The 17797-nt window shown below is 42.0% G+C and overlaps 1 protein-coding gene across 1 annotated transcript in view; it reads left to right on the top strand.

Moving 5' to 3' along the window:
- The window catches only part of cacna1ha (calcium channel, voltage-dependent, T type, alpha 1H subunit a), an 88492-nt gene extending 70918 nt beyond the window's left edge, over positions 1-17574 (top strand). The window contains exons 25-38 of the mRNA XM_026354716.1: positions 102-227; positions 416-505; positions 767-959; positions 3259-3410; positions 4123-4232; positions 4637-4770; positions 5156-5226; positions 6287-6365; positions 9302-9423; positions 9942-10100; positions 10239-10379; positions 10480-10645; positions 12088-12245; positions 12336-17574. Coding sequence (XP_026210501.1) covers positions 102-227; positions 416-505; positions 767-959; positions 3259-3410; positions 4123-4232; positions 4637-4770; positions 5156-5226; positions 6287-6365; positions 9302-9423; positions 9942-10100; positions 10239-10379; positions 10480-10645; positions 12088-12245; positions 12336-13760 — 3126 coding nt within the window. The 3' untranslated portion in view covers positions 13761-17574. The remainder of the gene's footprint in view (positions 1-101; positions 228-415; positions 506-766; positions 960-3258; positions 3411-4122; positions 4233-4636; positions 4771-5155; positions 5227-6286; positions 6366-9301; positions 9424-9941; positions 10101-10238; positions 10380-10479; positions 10646-12087; positions 12246-12335) is intronic.
- Positions 17575-17797: the final 223 nt, after the last annotated feature.

The raw sequence follows: 17797 nt of genomic DNA, 5'->3' as shown, positions 1-17797 counted from the left end.
AACTGAAAAGTTGCAAGCTCTAGTGCAACTGATAATATGTCTAAATGGCAGCCAAAAAGCCCTGCAAACATCTCTCTCCGTCTGTCTTTGTCACTCTGTAGCTGTTCAAAGGGAAGTTCTACCACTGTGAAGGCCTGGACACAAAAAACATCACCAACAAGTCAGACTGTGAGCTGGCTAATTACCGCTGGATACGAAGGAAGTACAACTTTGACAACCTGATTCAGGTACGGACTCACAGACTGACAGTTTTAAATTGACAAGAAGAGGAGGAGAGGGATGGAGGAAAGGAAAAAAACAGTGTTCAGGTCAACACAATCTTCGGTGCACTATGGAGAAGCTAAAACATACTGTTATCACTCAGGACAGGAGCTTAAAATCCAGTTCACCAAAACCTCTGTGTTTCCTCGTCCAGGCGCTGATGTCATTATTTGTACTGTCGTGTAAGGACGGCTGGGTCAACATCATGTATGATGGCCTGGATGCAGTAGGAGTGGACCAGCAGGTAATGATATGAGGAATGATCACTACCAAACATTTGTTAATCACTCTGTCAGCTACATTAAGCCTGATCCATTTCATTAAAGACCTAAAATGAGACTCCCCCTTTTATAAAATAACACTGGAAACCACATACAGTACTATGGCTTTAAAATGCACATTGCTTTACATGTGTACCATTCTATTATAGGATGATATTTAAATAATCTCCTTTTTTCTTTGCTTCACTTTTCTTCTCTGCTATACTCTACTACACTCTCCTCAGCCTGTGAGAAACCACAATCCCTGGATGCTGCTCTACTTCATCTCCTTCCTGCTCATCGTCAGCTTCTTCGTTCTCAACATGTTTGTCGGTGTGGTGGTGGAGAACTTCCACAAGTGCCGGCAGGACCAGGAAGAGGAGGAGGCCCGCTTACGGGAAGAGAAGAGGCTCAAAATGATAGAGAAAAAGCACAGGAGTAAGGAGAATGGAGGGGCTGGTCGGTAGTCTATTTTTCTGAGCACTGCCTGCTTTCAGAGCCTGAAAGAAAGAGAAATAGAATGACAGAGAGAGAACTGACAGAGGGCCTGGGCTACGCCAGTCCTGATGCATGTAACTGCATGACTGCTGCCCTCCCCCATCCCTGCACCACCACTGCATGGAAAACCAATGGCACTTGATTAATCTAACCAACCACCCAACACCACATTTGTATGAACCTTAAATGTTTATGCTCACTCTTGAAACAATACAACTGCCACCAGTGTAGTGTAAAGACGAAAGCATCTATTCAGTAGCACACAATGAAAAGAAAAGTCTTTTTTAACATATAATGTTCCTACTAGAGAATGAGAACTACTAATACCTGATATTTCTGCAAATATTAAATAATATAAACCTTGGCTTTAGCAGCTGCATGTGAATCAGTTTGAAATTGCTGCTTTCCCCCATCAGTCTCAGAACCTTTGCTAGCAAAATTGTCATCAGTGAAATGCTGACACCCCTTTTCCTTTATCCCAGTGCATGCACAGCCATAACCCTGAAGAGTCTTTTGACACAGACAGACGAAGGATATTTCCTCTAAACATGCTTTGACTGGCAGACTCAGAAACATAGCAGACATTTTGGCTGCTATTCCTGCACATATCTTGGGTAATAGGGCTGACGATGTGTGATGCAGAGGATTATAAGTCACAGCTTGTAGAAGATAAGAGCAGATGCCGGCATAAGCATCAGAAACACACCACCAGTTGCAAAAGTGCGAACCTGTATTATGTGAGAACTTTATTGTGTTAAATCTGTATGATGTGCTGAAGGAAAGACATTGATAGAAGCAACAGCAAAATTAAATCTATCTACCCAAAACATAAACGGCAGAATTACACTAGAAGGCAGTATACAGTGTGAGCAGAACGTCATTATTTTCATCTTGTGTTAGTAACAAGTCTCACTGGTCTAAAACTGCAGAAGCTCCTGACAACGTTATGTCAGTTATATTGAAGCCAACACAGAATGAGAGTCTAAAGAGTTTTAGACTACTGAGATTGTTCTGAGGGGTTGAGATTACTTTAGTGATGCCAGTGGAGAGAGGAAAGTGTCTTCAGTGTTTGTTCAACACCACAGCAGCGTTTTAAATCTAAAAAAGTTCTTAAATTTTTGTAATATTATTAAAAATAACTCAGTGAATCAAGATACATGCATTTGTGATTGTGATAAATGATGCTGTTGAACACACTCTGTGCCACCTCTCTCAGCCATAGACGTTACATCAGGCATGTAAGCATGCAGTAGACAGACAGGGCATGGAGTACATGGGAGGGGGACGTACCATTGCACGTATACTCACAGATCTACACCAAATCATTAGTACGGACATGTGAGTGCACAGTCTGACGAAATATAGCTACGTATGTTTGCGTGGTTTTGTGATAACCACCTTTTAATAAACTTTGGGTATTGTTCTGACCGTTTTTCAATGTTACATCTACACTTTTATTTAAAGGCACTAGTGCATGTCACTGTTGTAGGAGCAATAAGATCCACTTTTTTCAGTTCAGTACACAGGTCAGGGATAGAAGGGAGAATCATTTTAACTAGCTAAAAACTGCCAAACTCCTTTCTTATTTACACCTGGTATGTTGCAGTGTTATCATATAACTTACAATACACAAAACCAGGTGAGCTGGATGTCATAGCTGTAACCCATCTGACACTTTGAGTCATTTATATCCTGTTGATAAAAGGCAGGTTGTGATATATACCTATATAATCCAGCCTACCTGTGACTCTCATGTCCTCTCATATTTGAACATACACGCAGGTAGTGGTGTGCACAAACTAGGAGATGGGTAAAAAGCAAAAAGGGGAACCACCTCCGTGAGCAGGTTTACAATTAGGATGTGTTTGTGCCATCAGAGTGGTGCTTGTAACAATAATAATTCAAGTGCCCCTGTGTTGTGACAAAATAATACGTGAGTCCTGATTTAATTGAAGCGGCAGTAGCTCAGTTGTTCATAAACCCCAGGATTGGTGGTTGGGTTCCTCCTGGCCACATGTCGAGGTGTCCTTAGACACATTTCCCCTTTTGATCCATAAAGTAGTTAAAATTAAAGGTGGTCTCCTCCTTTGCTCCTCGCTGCCCTTGTGCACACCACTGCATACATGCAATATTAAAAATTTTAAATTCACAGCTCACTCTATCTGTCTTTCTGTGTTCTGACTGTTGTATATTTGCCTTCTCGTGTCTGTCTTTCTATACTTTTGGTTGTGTGCTCCAGAGGCGAAGCAGAGGCCTTACTATGCGGACTACTCTCCCGTGCGTCTGTGGATCCACACACTTTGTACCAGCCACTACCTGGACCTTTTCATCACATTCATCATCTGCATCAATGTCTTCACTATGAGCGTTGAACACTACAATCAGCCACAGGTAATGTGTGCACAAACAAACTCAAATGCTCCAGTCAGTTAGTCAGATACATATAAAGAGCTTACACAGTGGACATTCCCTTCAACACAGCTTTTTGTCAAGCACGAAATGTTTAGAGTTGCTCTAATGATAACTGAGGAACAGTCTCGCAAACTGACAACCAAAAACCGGCAACCCGATGGGACAACATGTCGTGACTCTGCAGTGTTTTGGATTCTCTGAACAAAGCAGCTGCTGCAGTCAGTTCATCCACTTCCACAGCACGAGTATGTTGGCAAGCAGCTCCACTTCCCAGAATTACATGACTGTGTTGACCTATCGCCAAGGGAGTACTCATTATCAGATAAAACAACTACGTAGTTATGTAAAACTACACTATGTAAGCTGTGTAAACTGGAGCTGACAACACCACTAGCATCAGGGTAAACACTGATTTATGATCCTACCACCTAAACGTATAGACACTTTGTAAATTTAACAAAATGCCCTGATAACTTTATTTTACGCTGCTGTTTACTTACTCTTTATGGGCTGATTTTATTTCTGTTGCTCCTTTATGGTCTCAGTTGACAGTATTTGTGAAGCAACAGAAAACTTTTGTATTTTGTGTGATTTCCATGAAAGGTTAACTAATTAATTTAGTATGTGGAAAATAGGCTAAGCCTCTAGTCTATTAGATGTATTGATGTGTGTTGTCTGTGTATGTGTTCAGTATTTAGAGGAGGTCCTGAAGTACTGTAACTACGTCTTCACTATTATCTTCATCATCGAGGCCTTGCTCAAGCTTGTGGCTTTTGGCATACAACGGTTCTTCAAAGACAGGTAACACAGTTGAATGAATGTTAATATTAGTTATGTCTTTATCTCCTAATTGCAATTTGTGTAAAACAGAAATTGTAACTCCAGCTCCTTGATGACACGTGTAGATCTCTAAATTTAGGGATTGGTTGGTCTTAGTGTGCGCTGGTGGAGGCTTATCAGGGGTAAACTCGGTGTTTCTCTTACCATAGGGGATGATTGGGTGGTCTTTCAATTGTTCAACAGGCAGACAGCTCCACCTCTTTCCCAGTTCTCCTTTAGACGGTATATTTAGAGACAGAAACTCCATCCCCTCAATCATCATTATTACTCAGTTGTAGATATCACAGGGGAAACTGAGTTAATCAACAGAAACTGCTGTATGTTCTGTAATGTTATATGCATTTCAAATTTCTCTGTATCTTTAGATGGAATCAGCTGGATATAGCAATAGTGGCGTTGTCCATCATGGGCATCACTTTGGAGGAGCTGAAAATGAACGCAGCGCTGCCCATAAACCCTACCATCATCAGAATCATGAGAGTACTCAGAATAGCACGAGGTAGATACACACACACACACACACACACACACACACACACAATAACCAGTTTGTTATCTATTTATCTTGAATACAATCACAGAACACACAGTAACTCATTGTGTCAGTTTGTGAGTGATGCTACAGACAGACACTGATAATAATGGTATATATGTTGTGACACAGTAGTTAACCCTAATTTCTGTTGTCTATTGTAGTAAATTAAAGTTTTACATGTAAATTATGACCTACAGTATCCTTACCGACCTCTAGAAATAAATAGAAAATCTAGTCTTGTCCTGCTGTGGGTGCAGTACTACAGTATCATACTAAGTTCTGTAGCAAGTGAACCAGTAGAAACAAGCGACAGCTGCCGTTTAAGACCTGCTCCTGCGTCTCTCTGCAGTGCTTAAACTTCTGAAGATGGCCACAGGGATGAGAGCTTTGCTGGACACTGTCATGCAAGCGCTGCCACAGGTAAACACAGACTCTGCAGGGTCTTACACACAGAAGACAAACTTTTTTGCTTCTTATTTTATTTATGCCTTCTTTATGAATGCAGGGCCAGTATGGAGGTCTGCTTTGGAATAGACAGCCCTCTGAAAGATTCATGCTTGTTGATGAATTTTTAAAACGAGGCATATCTGTCGTTACAGAATTTGTTTTCTGACCCTAAAAGGTCTGATTTTAATTTTCAGAACCCCAGTTTTTGTTACACAAAACATCGTCATTGTTTTAACATCTGATTTATTTAAACATATCTGTCAGGTAGATGGTGCAGATGTGCACTTTTAGTATTTCTTTGAACTGTTATTAATTCGAATAGATGCTGTCTTCATACAGCATTCCTACATAGATTGGACCTCAATATAGGAGTCTTTTCAGGCTTTTTTAGAGTCAGACTATAAGCCGACCTCCTCCCTAGGAGTATGTCAGGTCTCTCTCCTGCTGCATGGCACAATTCTTATGGACAAAGAGCACCTGCACCAAAACCTATGATGCACATGTAGTGACAGACTCCATTGTTCTGCTGTTTTCTAAATGTCAAGTACAAGGTGCACAAACAGACAGATTTTAGGGAACTGGATACAATTTCCTTATTGTATCATGCATGTGTTATCCTAGGCAGTATGTTCATTTGTTATGATCTGATCCCAAATTCTTCATGATGTCTGCTTTTTAAAAACAGTTGAGGTTCAGCAGCAGATTTCCCGAGTGCACTGGATTGAAAGCTACCGTCAATAATTTAGCTCAGACTTTTGATAGAAAATGTCAGGGCAAAAACACAGAAAACACAAGAAAATGTGGTAGTCTATTTGAAACCCGCAGTATGCACATTGCTCAGGTTGAATAAGAACATGCAATGGGTAACCTAATGTAAATTGTATGAAGCACATTTATAACATTTTTAACAGATTAAACAGAAGTGAATGAAAGAGAATGAAAAAATGCCTTCTATGTTCGACACCTTTAAACAACTATTATTATACTGTAGTGTTTGGTGTGCACAGAGATCAGACATGCATTTTGATTCCAGGTGGGAAATCTTGGACTCCTCTTCATGCTGCTCTTTTTCATCTATGCTGCGCTGGGAGTGGAGCTCTTCGGCAAACTGGGTCAGTCACATTACTGGCAAAAACACACACGCACACCACGGTCTACGAGTATCTGCAGTAAAGGTTTTTGAATCCACTCATTACTACCACAGTCACGACTTACAGCAAATGTTCGTGCCTGAGCTGTCTCTGTTGAGTCCTCACGCTCTACCCCCATCTGTCTCCATGTGTCTGTCTCTCTCCACCATTCTCACATCAGAGGCTTGTTTCTACAAGAAAAGATCACATTTGCATGATCACATTTATTTACATATTGCTTCCTCAATAGGCTAGCTCTATCTAACTCATTTTCTCTGAGAGTGCGACATTGTGCGAGGGAAGCAGATTAGCAAAAAGGCATCTGGGGTGGCAAAATGAAAACAATTTGGTGAAGAAGGGGTTGCTTTCTGTGAAATATTAGTTTCAGTCTGCTCTACACAGAAGCGAAAATAAAGGGATGTCTGTTTTCCAGATTCACAAAAGAAAATCTTTCTCATTCTTTACTATGAATTAGACTTTTTGAAGATGTTGACAGTGAAACGCTCCTTTTCACTGTGTGAACCTAATTTTAAATGCTGTTTTAAAAACTGAGGGAGCGAACTATATTTAGGACAGGCTTGTAGAGAAGTTCGGTGGAGAATATGTCTGTACGTCATAGCGAAGAACCATCAGGAAACATTACTGTCATATGAAAAAAACAGAAACAGGCTCACATTGATGGTAACCTATTGAATTTTGCATTAAACAGCGGTCAAAACGTGTCTCTTTGCTGCCTTTTATGCTTTCTATTCCCAGTGAAAGATTTTCAATAAAGAAACTTAGCTTTTTCCATCAGAGGGCTGATGTCTGTCATTATTTGTAGGCTGACTAAGAATACAAAGCAGGCAGCTGTAACATAATAAAAGTCTCTACATATATGTCTTTGCTTTTAGAGGATTAAAGTGGTTTGATAAAAACTTTTCATTTAAATTTAGTTATTTACATTTAGTTATTTGGCAGACGCTTTTATCCAAAGCAACTTACAAGTGAGGTACAAAGCAAATATCTAAGACAAGGAGACTCTAAAATAAAGTGCTGTCGAAAAAGCTGTTTCAGTTTCATGGGGTATAAGTGCAAGATGTTTTTTTCTTGTTTTGTGTGCAGAGAAAGATTCGGAAGAGTTCTGTTTTCAGCAAGTTTTTGAAAGTTGAGAGTGCGTTGTAGGCAACAGTCAGCGCTTTGAACCTGATACACACAAGTAGGAAAAAAGCCAAGCCAGAGCTGTCCCAGTGACGCCTAAATCAGAAAGTGTACAGAGGAGGATTTGGTGCAGATAGATAGTAGAATTAAAACAGAAGATTGAGCTGCAGCTTGTGCAGCCCACAGGGACTCTACGACCTTCAGGAGTGCAGTTTCTATGGAGTGACCACTCTTGAAGCTGGACTGGTTGAAATCTAGGAGGTCAATCCTAGAAAGGAAGTCAGCCAGTTGATTGAAGACGGAAGGTGTAAGGGTCTTGGCCAGGAATGGATGGAGAGAGACAGGTCTGTAATTCTCCAGAAGGGAGGGGTCATTGGGGCTTGTTTAAAGGAGGTGGGATTGGTGCCTGTTGTGAGAGGTGTGGTAATGATTCGTGTAATGTCTGGGATTAGTGTGGATGCAGTTGTTTGAAGGAGAGTGGAGGGGATAGGATGAAGAGAACAGGTGGTAGAATGGCTTGAGAGGAGGAGGGTGGATGTATCGTCCTCAGAGTAGCAAACGAGATGAGAGATGCTGTTAGATGAGGTTGGTACAGTAGTATGTCTCTGTTTGTAAAAGAGGGAGCTGATGGCTGGTACCTTATTGGTAAAGAAGATGGCAGTGAGAGAGGTGGAGGGGGGTGGAGAAGTGACTTGAAAGTGGAGAAAAGCTTCCTGGTGTCGGTGGTGTTGCTGGGTTTGTCCTGGTAGTTCTCCGTCTTTGCCTTTGTGACGCCAGCAGGCTCTGATATTCTGCTAGAGCAGATGGAGCCTTGGACTTGCGCCACTTCCTCTCAGCACTCCTGAGCATGGTGCGTTGCTCGCGGATCTGGTCAGTGAGCCATGAATTAGGAGCTGATGTATGGGCAGACCTCGAAGCGAGAGGGCAGAGACTATCCAGACAAGTTGAAAGTGTGGTGCATAATTTGTCTGTGTCTGTGTCAACTCCCCTCAGAGTTGTAAAATTTGACCATTTTGATTTCTACACCTTAGAAACCTTCTCAGAAGTTCATCAGTAACTGCTGTAATTGGCTGAGACACCTAAGGCACAGGTGATACTGTGGGGCGGCACTAACTCTTGTGGTGTCTGCAGAAGGCTGAACAGATAAGAAAAGGTCATAAGTGAAGGAGATAGGAAAGAGGATGGAACGAGGGTTTGAATGTTAATGCTCATATTGTTGGATTCCTGCTGCTGATATTGGAAAATCTTGCATTCTGAATCTGGCCTTAAATCGAATTGCTGAAACCTAATGTCCACTCGAATCTCCATTTCCACCCCCATCCTTTTACTACTGGGCCATGACTCAGGCTTCGGGAGAGCAATCTATTTTTACCTATTTATTGGAGAAACTGCTGACAACACAGTCCCACTGGTTTTACTTTGAATCACTCATAAATCGTCTCACTTTTCTCGTGGTGACACGCACTTCAGAATAAACAACAAGATGTCTAACACTGCATGGATTGTCTTGTTCCTCTCTAGCTTCCTATTAAAGTGACCCGGGGTTCAACAAAGAGGAAGATATCGTCTGGTGGCTGATTGTATAAAAAGTCTCCTGAGGACTCTTTGTCATATTGACCCTGAGACTAATAGAGATTCTTCCCTGTCCTTTTCAAGACGGCTATCTGTTCTCCTCCACAGGGACACATTGCACAATACAGCCTCATTTGTCTGTTCAGAATAAACTATTTCACTCAGATGTGATCACACACATTGACTTTTATCCATTTGTCACTCAGAGTGTAACGCCAGTAACCCATGCGAGGGTCTGAGTCGTCATGCAACGTTTGAAAATTTTGGGATGGCCTTCCTGACTCTGTTCCGAGTGTCCACAGGGGACAACTGGAATGGGATTATGAAAGTAAGAGCACACATAAACACACACACACATATATATATATTGGAACACTCTAGTGTTGAGTATCACATAACGACAGTGGGAGTAATGACCTCCTCTCAAAACCTTTTTTATGGAATAATAAATGACGCTGAACGGTGTCGACACTCGAATATAAATTATCATTTGTTAAAAAATGTGACAAAATTGTTCCTGTTTCGAAAATATAAGGATCATAAAAAGGTATTCTTCAAATTAAGTGTCAACTAATGGCATATAACACAGGGTAGATATGTTTATAGTAGAAATGGTGTAGAGGCAGGGTTGTTTAATAATGTAATTTCATTAGTTTTTATTTACCATGTTTAAACAAGTGCAATGTAAGGTCGTCTTTAAAAGTGTCTATGCTATAAAATTATAATTTGTGATGGACGTGTATGCCACTATGTTTCTCTTCCTGCTCTCTCTGTCTCTATTGTTCCTCTTTCTCTCTCTCTTCTCTCTCTTTATTTGTTACTCAATTTTTCCCTGTGTCTTTTAAGGATACATTAAGGGAGTGTCGTCCAGAGGACAGCCACTGTCTCACATACCTGCCATTGGTCTCTCCGATTTATTTCGTCACCTTTGTTCTCATGGCTCAGTTTGTGCTGGTCAATGTGGTGGTGGCTGTTTTGATGAAACATCTAGAGGAAAGCAACAAGGTATAGTAACTAGAAAGACTAAGGAAGCACAAGGAAGCATGTATGTTATAAAGACATGTCGTTTTTAGCCATCTTTGGCCAGAAATCATCAACAGTTACTGTAAAATGTAGTTAGTACAAGTCCATCTGGTTTCGCAGGAGGCTAAAGAGGAAGCAGAGATGGATGCAGAGATCGCCTTGGAAATGGCAATGGAGAAGCAACGCAAATTAAGCACAACCTCCAACAACAGTTCAGTGGCAGGAACCTACGTTGGGCCATGTCCAAATTCACCTGGACAGGTGATGATTTAAACCAGTATGTGTTATAGTGTGTAGTGTCACTGAATAGTACAGCAAAGAGTCAGTCTTAGAGCTGTGTGGTCTCTGTCTCCCCCTGTAGGAAGAAGAGGTGCAACACGAAGGCCAGGACTTGTCATCAAGGAAGATGTCTGTATCCAGAATGCACTCTCTACCCAACGACAGCTACATGTTCCGACCTGTACGGCCCGCCAGTGCCCCTTACCCTCTGCAGGAAGTGGATCTCAGTCCTCAGCACCAGCATTCCGGTACTTTAACTTAAATACTCCACATGATATTACAGAATATTTATTACCTTATCGTTTTAGTGCTCTGTTAGCCAGCTAGGTCTGTGATTCTATATAATTGACTGAAATGTGAACTTTTATTAACACTTTTTGGACTCCTGTGTCTCCCAGTAGTTCTTGACTAGTTGTTAAATATTAGCACTCAGTGTGATTAAAACTCTAACCTGGAATCTTTGCAGCATTTTCGAGCCCTGCCCTGATGGGAGGGAATAATACAAACTAATGTTTTTCCAAATTTCCACACATTCATCGTTCTAAACTTCAATCTCGTTAATATATGAAACATGTTGTTGGTCACACACATTACTTTTTTTTGCTTTTTCTAGTTGTGTCTGTAAACAAAGTAGAAGCAGAATACATTTGCTGGGAATAAGACTCTAAACACTGACAAGCACTGTTTTATCTGCAGTCAGAATCTAATGGCATGTTGTGGCCAGGCTGTGGACAGACCCAGCTCTGTCCCAAGGTATTGACTGAAGTGGATGAGCTGATACACGTGAATCTCTGCAACCTTCACACAGGCTCATCTGCTCAGCTGTGGAATGGCTGAATACTCAGCTAGAATGATGGATAACATCATAGCCAAGCTGCAAAGTCAAAGAAACACTGTACATGTAAAAATTGTAATCATCACCTCTTTGGTGCTGTTTGCTTTTTAAAAATTCTTATTATTTAATTAAGTGACTTTACAGCTTGGACTAAGTACAAACTTATGATAAACTTACATGTTTCTGCATCTGAACTCACAGGTTTCCTGGACCTGTGTGTGCAGACTGCCTGAGACCCTGGTTACAGTTAACTTCACAGCAGTTACTGATCACAGATTGTACATAAACGGTTGCTTCTTTCTCGTCTTCTTGTAATTACACTTGACCATCGTGATGCATTAGGGTGCTACATGCAATCAGGAAGTTCATTTTTCCTGATATGATTGTTTACATGCATTCACACGAAACAGTTTATGTAACCAGGATCTAATGCAGAATATGACATCCAGACAACTGTCCTGTACGAATACATTCAGCTCACTGCTACTACTTTGCTAATTTATTGTTATGAGAAAATATGTGCCGATGATTTCCGTTTAGTAAGCACTTGATGTTGATAGCAGATTTGTTGAAACTTGAAATAACCAGAAACTAAAATGGTTAAGTTGAATTCTTTTCCCCGTTTAAATCAAAATCTACTATCAAGATAAAGTGTTAGTAGAATTAGTGCTTTTGTGAACTTTCCTCAAATGTATGAGTTCACATTACTCCTAATTATTAGGACTTTGTCAGTCTGTGAATGTATATGCACAAAATGCATGTGTTTTCTACAAAAAAAATGCATGTGTTTGCGATGAGAGTGTGCACATGTGATTGTATCGGTGTGATTCAGACGTGTTACGTTTACACCTTCAGGCTCAGTGACGTCGGTCCACTCCCAGCCATGTGAGAGACGCTCTCTACTGCAGGTACCGGACGTTTCCCCCGTTCACCGTCAGTCAACTCCCACCCTCACCCTGCCCCGCATTGCCCCGCCCACGCCCAGTCCCTCCCCACGAGCCCTGCACAGACAGGTGCGAGCTGCCTATGTGTGCACACATACGGACACTCATTATGATGTAAGCAGCTGTTTAACGTGACTGACAAGTGTGTTTTTTGTGCAGGTGGCGGTTAAAGTGGATTCAATGGAGTCCCAGGGTTGTGAGCAACAGGAACGGCCCAACCCGATCTATCTGCCTCCCCCGTCCCCTTCTCCACTGTCTCCCCTGCCTCCTCCTCCTCCCTCCTCCCCCTCAGCGCTCTCCCTCCCACCATGCTCCCCCTCTGCCTTCTCGCTCCCTCCGCCCTCTCCCTCTCTGTTGCCTCCTCTGCTGTCTTCCCCCTCTCCCCAACCTCCTCCACCGTCTTCTCCCTCACTTCTTCTACCTCCACCTCCTTCCCCGCGTCTCCCCTTGCGTCATCCCAGCCTTCGGAGACATAGACCACCTTCCGCTGCCTCCCTCTGCGACCCGGCTGATGAGGAGGTGTATCACATCACGAGTTCAGCCAACCGAAGGTGGAAAAATGAAGAGGGGGGAGGCCAGGAAAGCAGAGGGAAGGTTGGTCGCAGCCATTCCCTTTCTCCTTACACCTCTCCATACTCTCCGGACTCCAAGTCCACGTCTCCACCTCCTCCACCTCAGCTACCAAGTTGTTCCTCAAGAAGCACGCTCAGTCTGCTTGGCTCAGGATTGAAGGACCGGGACTTAAGGAAGGGCTTTAGTGCTGACAACCAGGCCTTCCTGGACAAACCGTCATCTTTGTCTGCTGGTTACCCTGATGACCAGCGACGCCACTCCATAGAGGTTTGCCTCCCACAAGCTGTCATCACCAGTGACGACCAACACTTTACACAAGAGGCTCACAGGCCAGAAAAAGTTGGCCAGGTATTTCCTGTGAGGGTACAATCAGTCGGGGGCGGCCACAGAAAGAAGAAGATGAGTCCTCCCTGTATATCCATCCATCCGCCCTCAGAGAGGGAACACCCACAAATCACCTCACCCCTAAAACTTACTGACTGCAGCATGATGCTGAGACGCAGGACACCCTCCTATGACTTGACCCCGCACATACGGTCAAACACACAAGACGTCTCAGCAGAAACACCAGTGCAGTCGCCAATGCACACAGCGCTAACGCCTATCCACATACCGCTGCAAGTGCACTCACTGACACACACCCTGACACCCTCACTTGCATCTACACCGATACACAGTCAGACGTACACTCCACCACACCCATCCACACCTACTCATCCACACATCCCAATCAGCCCAAACATCTTTATTCAGCCTCATGCACCTCTTTTCCCAAACGCTATGCCTTTCTCACAGACACAGTCCCTCTCCCCTGCTGCAAGGCACTCCCCTCTCACAGGGGACTACATCCCCCTGCCCCAGTTCACCTTTGACCAACCGCAATCCAGATACATGAGTGGCCTATCAGCTGGCCTGTCAGACACTGAGAAAGACACCTGCTCTTCCCCCTTTGACAACAGACTGGGAAGCAGTGCGGGATTCAGTGCAAAGAACCGGAGGACCGCCCAGTGAACACTGACCATTGCCTTCAGGAAGTCAGTTAATTGGTCCTAAATCTCTGAAGCTGGAATAGTGAAGCCTCGGCTGACTTCAGCAGAGATTGGTGCTGGGGAGAGAGAATGAGAGAAATAAGTTTAATGGGAGAATAACTTTTTTTGATGAATACTAAATAAGACATTGATTGCTTTTTCCAGATGATGCTGGTACACTCCTGTCCTAGAATAATAGACAGTGGATCCATTTTTCTGAACCCTGGATGAAGGACAGCAGATCCACCAAGGCTGTACCAGTCAAACAGTACTCGCAGTACATGGTGTGTTTGGACTAAGACCAGTAACACACCAGGACTAAAGCCACCTAACTCCGTAGCCAAAGTTTTTTTTGACACACTGTACTTACCCATGCAAGCCAATCAGGAAGCAGCGTCTGGCTGATCACCTCTGACCTTTATAGGAAGTGGTTTGTGAAATGCGAGCGTGGGGGGAATTGTGGGATATGCAACTTCAGGTTTTCTACAGAAGTTCTGCTTGCCCCTCCTCTTCTCCTCGATCACATTGATCAGAGCAGAAGTGTGTGCGTGAGAGAGCGTGTGTGCAAGTATTGTCAAATCTGCTGTCATGAAAGTCGGCCATGTTATTCTTACGCCTGCAGTGACAGAGAGGGGGAGCAGGGCAGAGCTGTAGTGTTTGTTTATCTGTGTATCTGTGCAGTGTAAATAAAGGAAAATACTGTATTTGGTGAGATTAAAAATAGCTCTATCCATATGCACATATTTTTATAGAGATCTAAACTGTTTTTGCACACAGATTTGAATTTGAATTTCAAGTTGCTTGTTTTTTGTTGTCCTCTTGTGAATGTATGTTTCTTTTCAGAACCGAGAGAGAGATTGGAGGAGCTCAAGCCTCCTCTCAACACACTTAGCTTAGCTTGGGATTTTATTTTTCTATTTTGAAAAAGAGAATGAAGAGAACAGGGGTGTGATGTGTTTCTGTAGCTCTGTCTCAGATTTCTGTGTATCTGGTGTCCAAATAACAGTGTCATGAAGTGGGCTCAGTGATGCAAGACAAGATATGTTTTCCACACAAAGAGTTATATGGTTTTTAAATGTGCATACATTTGTTTGGGGGTGATAGCTAAACCTCTAAGCTGTATCTTCAAAATCTCAATTTCAATTTGGCTGTTATTCCCGAAGAATACAAAACTGTAGTTCTTTAAAAAAAAATAAAAATTAAAACTAAATTAAATGTGTCTGTAGGCTATAATCCAATATACATTACAATCATAATCCAGTATTATTTATTTTAACTGAAAATGGCATCACTGAGCCTCTCCTTCCACAACTGTTTTCAAGCTGGATCAGCTCTGACACCTCTTAGTGTTTCTGTACATCTAAAGACAACCAAACTAACTTATATGTGTAGCCAGAGTGCAATAATAATATATACTTGTGGAAAATATAGTGACATCCACTCTACATAAATCAACCACATTCTTGTGTCCGTACATAGAACTACTATATATAATATAAACCCATTTTATATGATGATTGAAAGTATTTCTATCTCTAGTGTTAATGCTACTATAGGTACTTGCCCCCTGTGTGTAGCTGCAGTGGCATGGGTGTGGCTGGCAGCAGAAGGTACTGTAGATTTTTCCAAAAGCTCAGGCCCACCCACTGATAGTGTAATTGTTAGCAGAAGACTGACAAGCCTTTCTGCTGTGGGCTCGACAAGCCATTCATCACTCCTCTTTTCTAATCCCTAATTCAAACACATCACATCAGGCAACACATCATATTTATCAAACACACGTGAACTACAGTGCATTATCTACAAATGAAATCATGCAACACCTAAGGTGTGAATGACAACAAGTATTGCAAGCATTTTCCTTCCAGTGGCTAAATGTTTTCTTTTACCAAGCCATACCTTTATTCCAACACAGCACAATATGTACTGTATATCGTCCTCCTTTGTGCACAGAGTGGTGTGGCACAGACACACAAGAAGCATGCTTGTAAGATACTGATTCCCTTTTAGAGGCAGCTGGCTGAGACAGCAGCTTTATGCTTTATGATCAGCAGGTGACATGCACAAGACCTCAGTAATCTGAGTGAAAACCACAGTGCTTTGATGCTGTACCTTAATCACCTTAGCTGGGTCTCTGTAGAGTGGTGAAAGTCAGACAGAAGACTTGACTTGTTTTTCAGATACATAGTTGATCTAAAAAAAAAGGGCATTAAAACCCAGGTCAGTGATGGAAGGAGGTCCTGAATATCACTAATTATTTTCATCTTATTATCATTCTTCTACTTTTTATGTCTCCCATGCAGTTTGCATGCAGTGGGCAGGTTTGGAGATAAAACATGAGAAAAAAAGCAGAAGAAAAATAAACTCCTGTGTGTTAGTTGAATTTGCCCACAGGTCAGGATAGAGACACGTTTGGTAGTACAGTGCTGCTGTGAGTTTATGTGAAGGAGAGGCAAAAAAATAACAGCAAAAGTTGGATACACGTTGGCATCTTGTAAAGTCAGAATGAAAACTGAAAACATTGCTGCTGATGAGCACAGCTGTCAGCTTGTTCATCTTTTCATAGCACTCTTCTTCCAGTTCTGACATTCAGAAGCACATCTGATGTTAGATTCTGAGATGCTGTCCTCCCTCCTGAACATGGCAACAAGTTGGCTGTTCCCCTAGTTGAAAATAATTTTATACAGTATGTGCTTGAACACTACCATTGTGCAACTGCTTTGTCCTGTTTCATGTCCTCTGCCTGCACAGACTGTCAGTAGTGGGAGGTTTTGAGCAGTGCAGAGACAGCTTCTTTCTGTCTCCCTCTTATTCGACTTAGTGCAGACAACCCCAGTCTACATCACATTGCCATAATAATCAACACAGTTTGGTAGAGTGACTGCATAATTGTTCTTATGATATACTGATCTTTGGATCTCAGTATTTAAATCCTGCTTTTGAGGAAACAGTTTTGACTATTGCATGTTCTGATTTAAGAAAAAAAAATTGGGAAATAATCATCTGGATGTTTTAGAGATTTTGATATTTGCATTTTCAGATGTTTCCATTTGTAGATTGATTACCTACTTGCACTGGGCTCTGATTAATTGGTATCTGATAAAATACTAATTAAAATGACCCTATTCTTTATTGTCCAATGCAATACTGGGTGGTTATTTACTGTATGGGGACATAGCTCCTCTTTATACAGTTTTATAGAGAGACATGGAAACCTACTTGGTTCTATTTTGTTCAGAACCAACGTTCTTTAATGTTTAGGTGAACCTTTGTCACTTTTCCTCCTGATACTCTAAACACATTAGAACTCTGGTGATGGTGAAACTAGTGAACTGATGTATATTTTATATAGGAGTAGCTTCAGCCCAGATTCTCTGTAAAGGACAGATCAGGACAGTAATAATTGTTTCCTGAGTTGACACTGAGTTGCTCTGGCCTCAAGCTACAAGACGAGTGCTACCACAACACCAGACTCCAGAAAGTTCAAACTGTGATAGAACTTGACTTTGATAAATCAGAAGCCTTGTGTTTTCTTTCTTGCTTTCTTTTTTATAACCCTTCAGTGATTGACCCAGGCACCCCCGCCCCCAAACCCCCAAGCCTTACAAGGAGGGGAGGAGGTGTGTTCTGTCTGTCAGAGGAGAGCCAACGTGTCTGCAATAATAAGCCCTCCATTATTCCCCATAACAGAGGGAGACGGGAGGGGGCAGGGGAGGTGTTTAAATGCTTGACACACAGTCAGACTCTCTACATTGTATCGTTGCTGTGTGTGATGACCAACCGTTGTCCTGAAGGATGTTTCCCTGTCAATTAAAAAATACAAGATTTTTTTATTCCTGACACGCATTGTCTGCTTTGTTTTTTATGTTGATGGTGTTAAATTAACCACTGCATTTTCACTGCTTGGTTAGTATAAGATATTTCAGTTTGGTCTGAAATATATGTCTATACATGTATTAGGTAGCAACCAGGTTTAAAGAAGTTTCTTCTATGCAGTATATTTATACTTTTTAGTGAAGT

The sequence above is a fragment of the Anabas testudineus genome, chromosome 8 (assembly GCF_900324465.2).
Source record: "Anabas testudineus chromosome 8, fAnaTes1.2, whole genome shotgun sequence".
Taxonomy (NCBI): Eukaryota; Metazoa; Chordata; class Actinopteri; order Anabantiformes; family Anabantidae; genus Anabas; species Anabas testudineus.
This window is presented reverse-complemented; position numbering and strand designations above follow the sequence as displayed.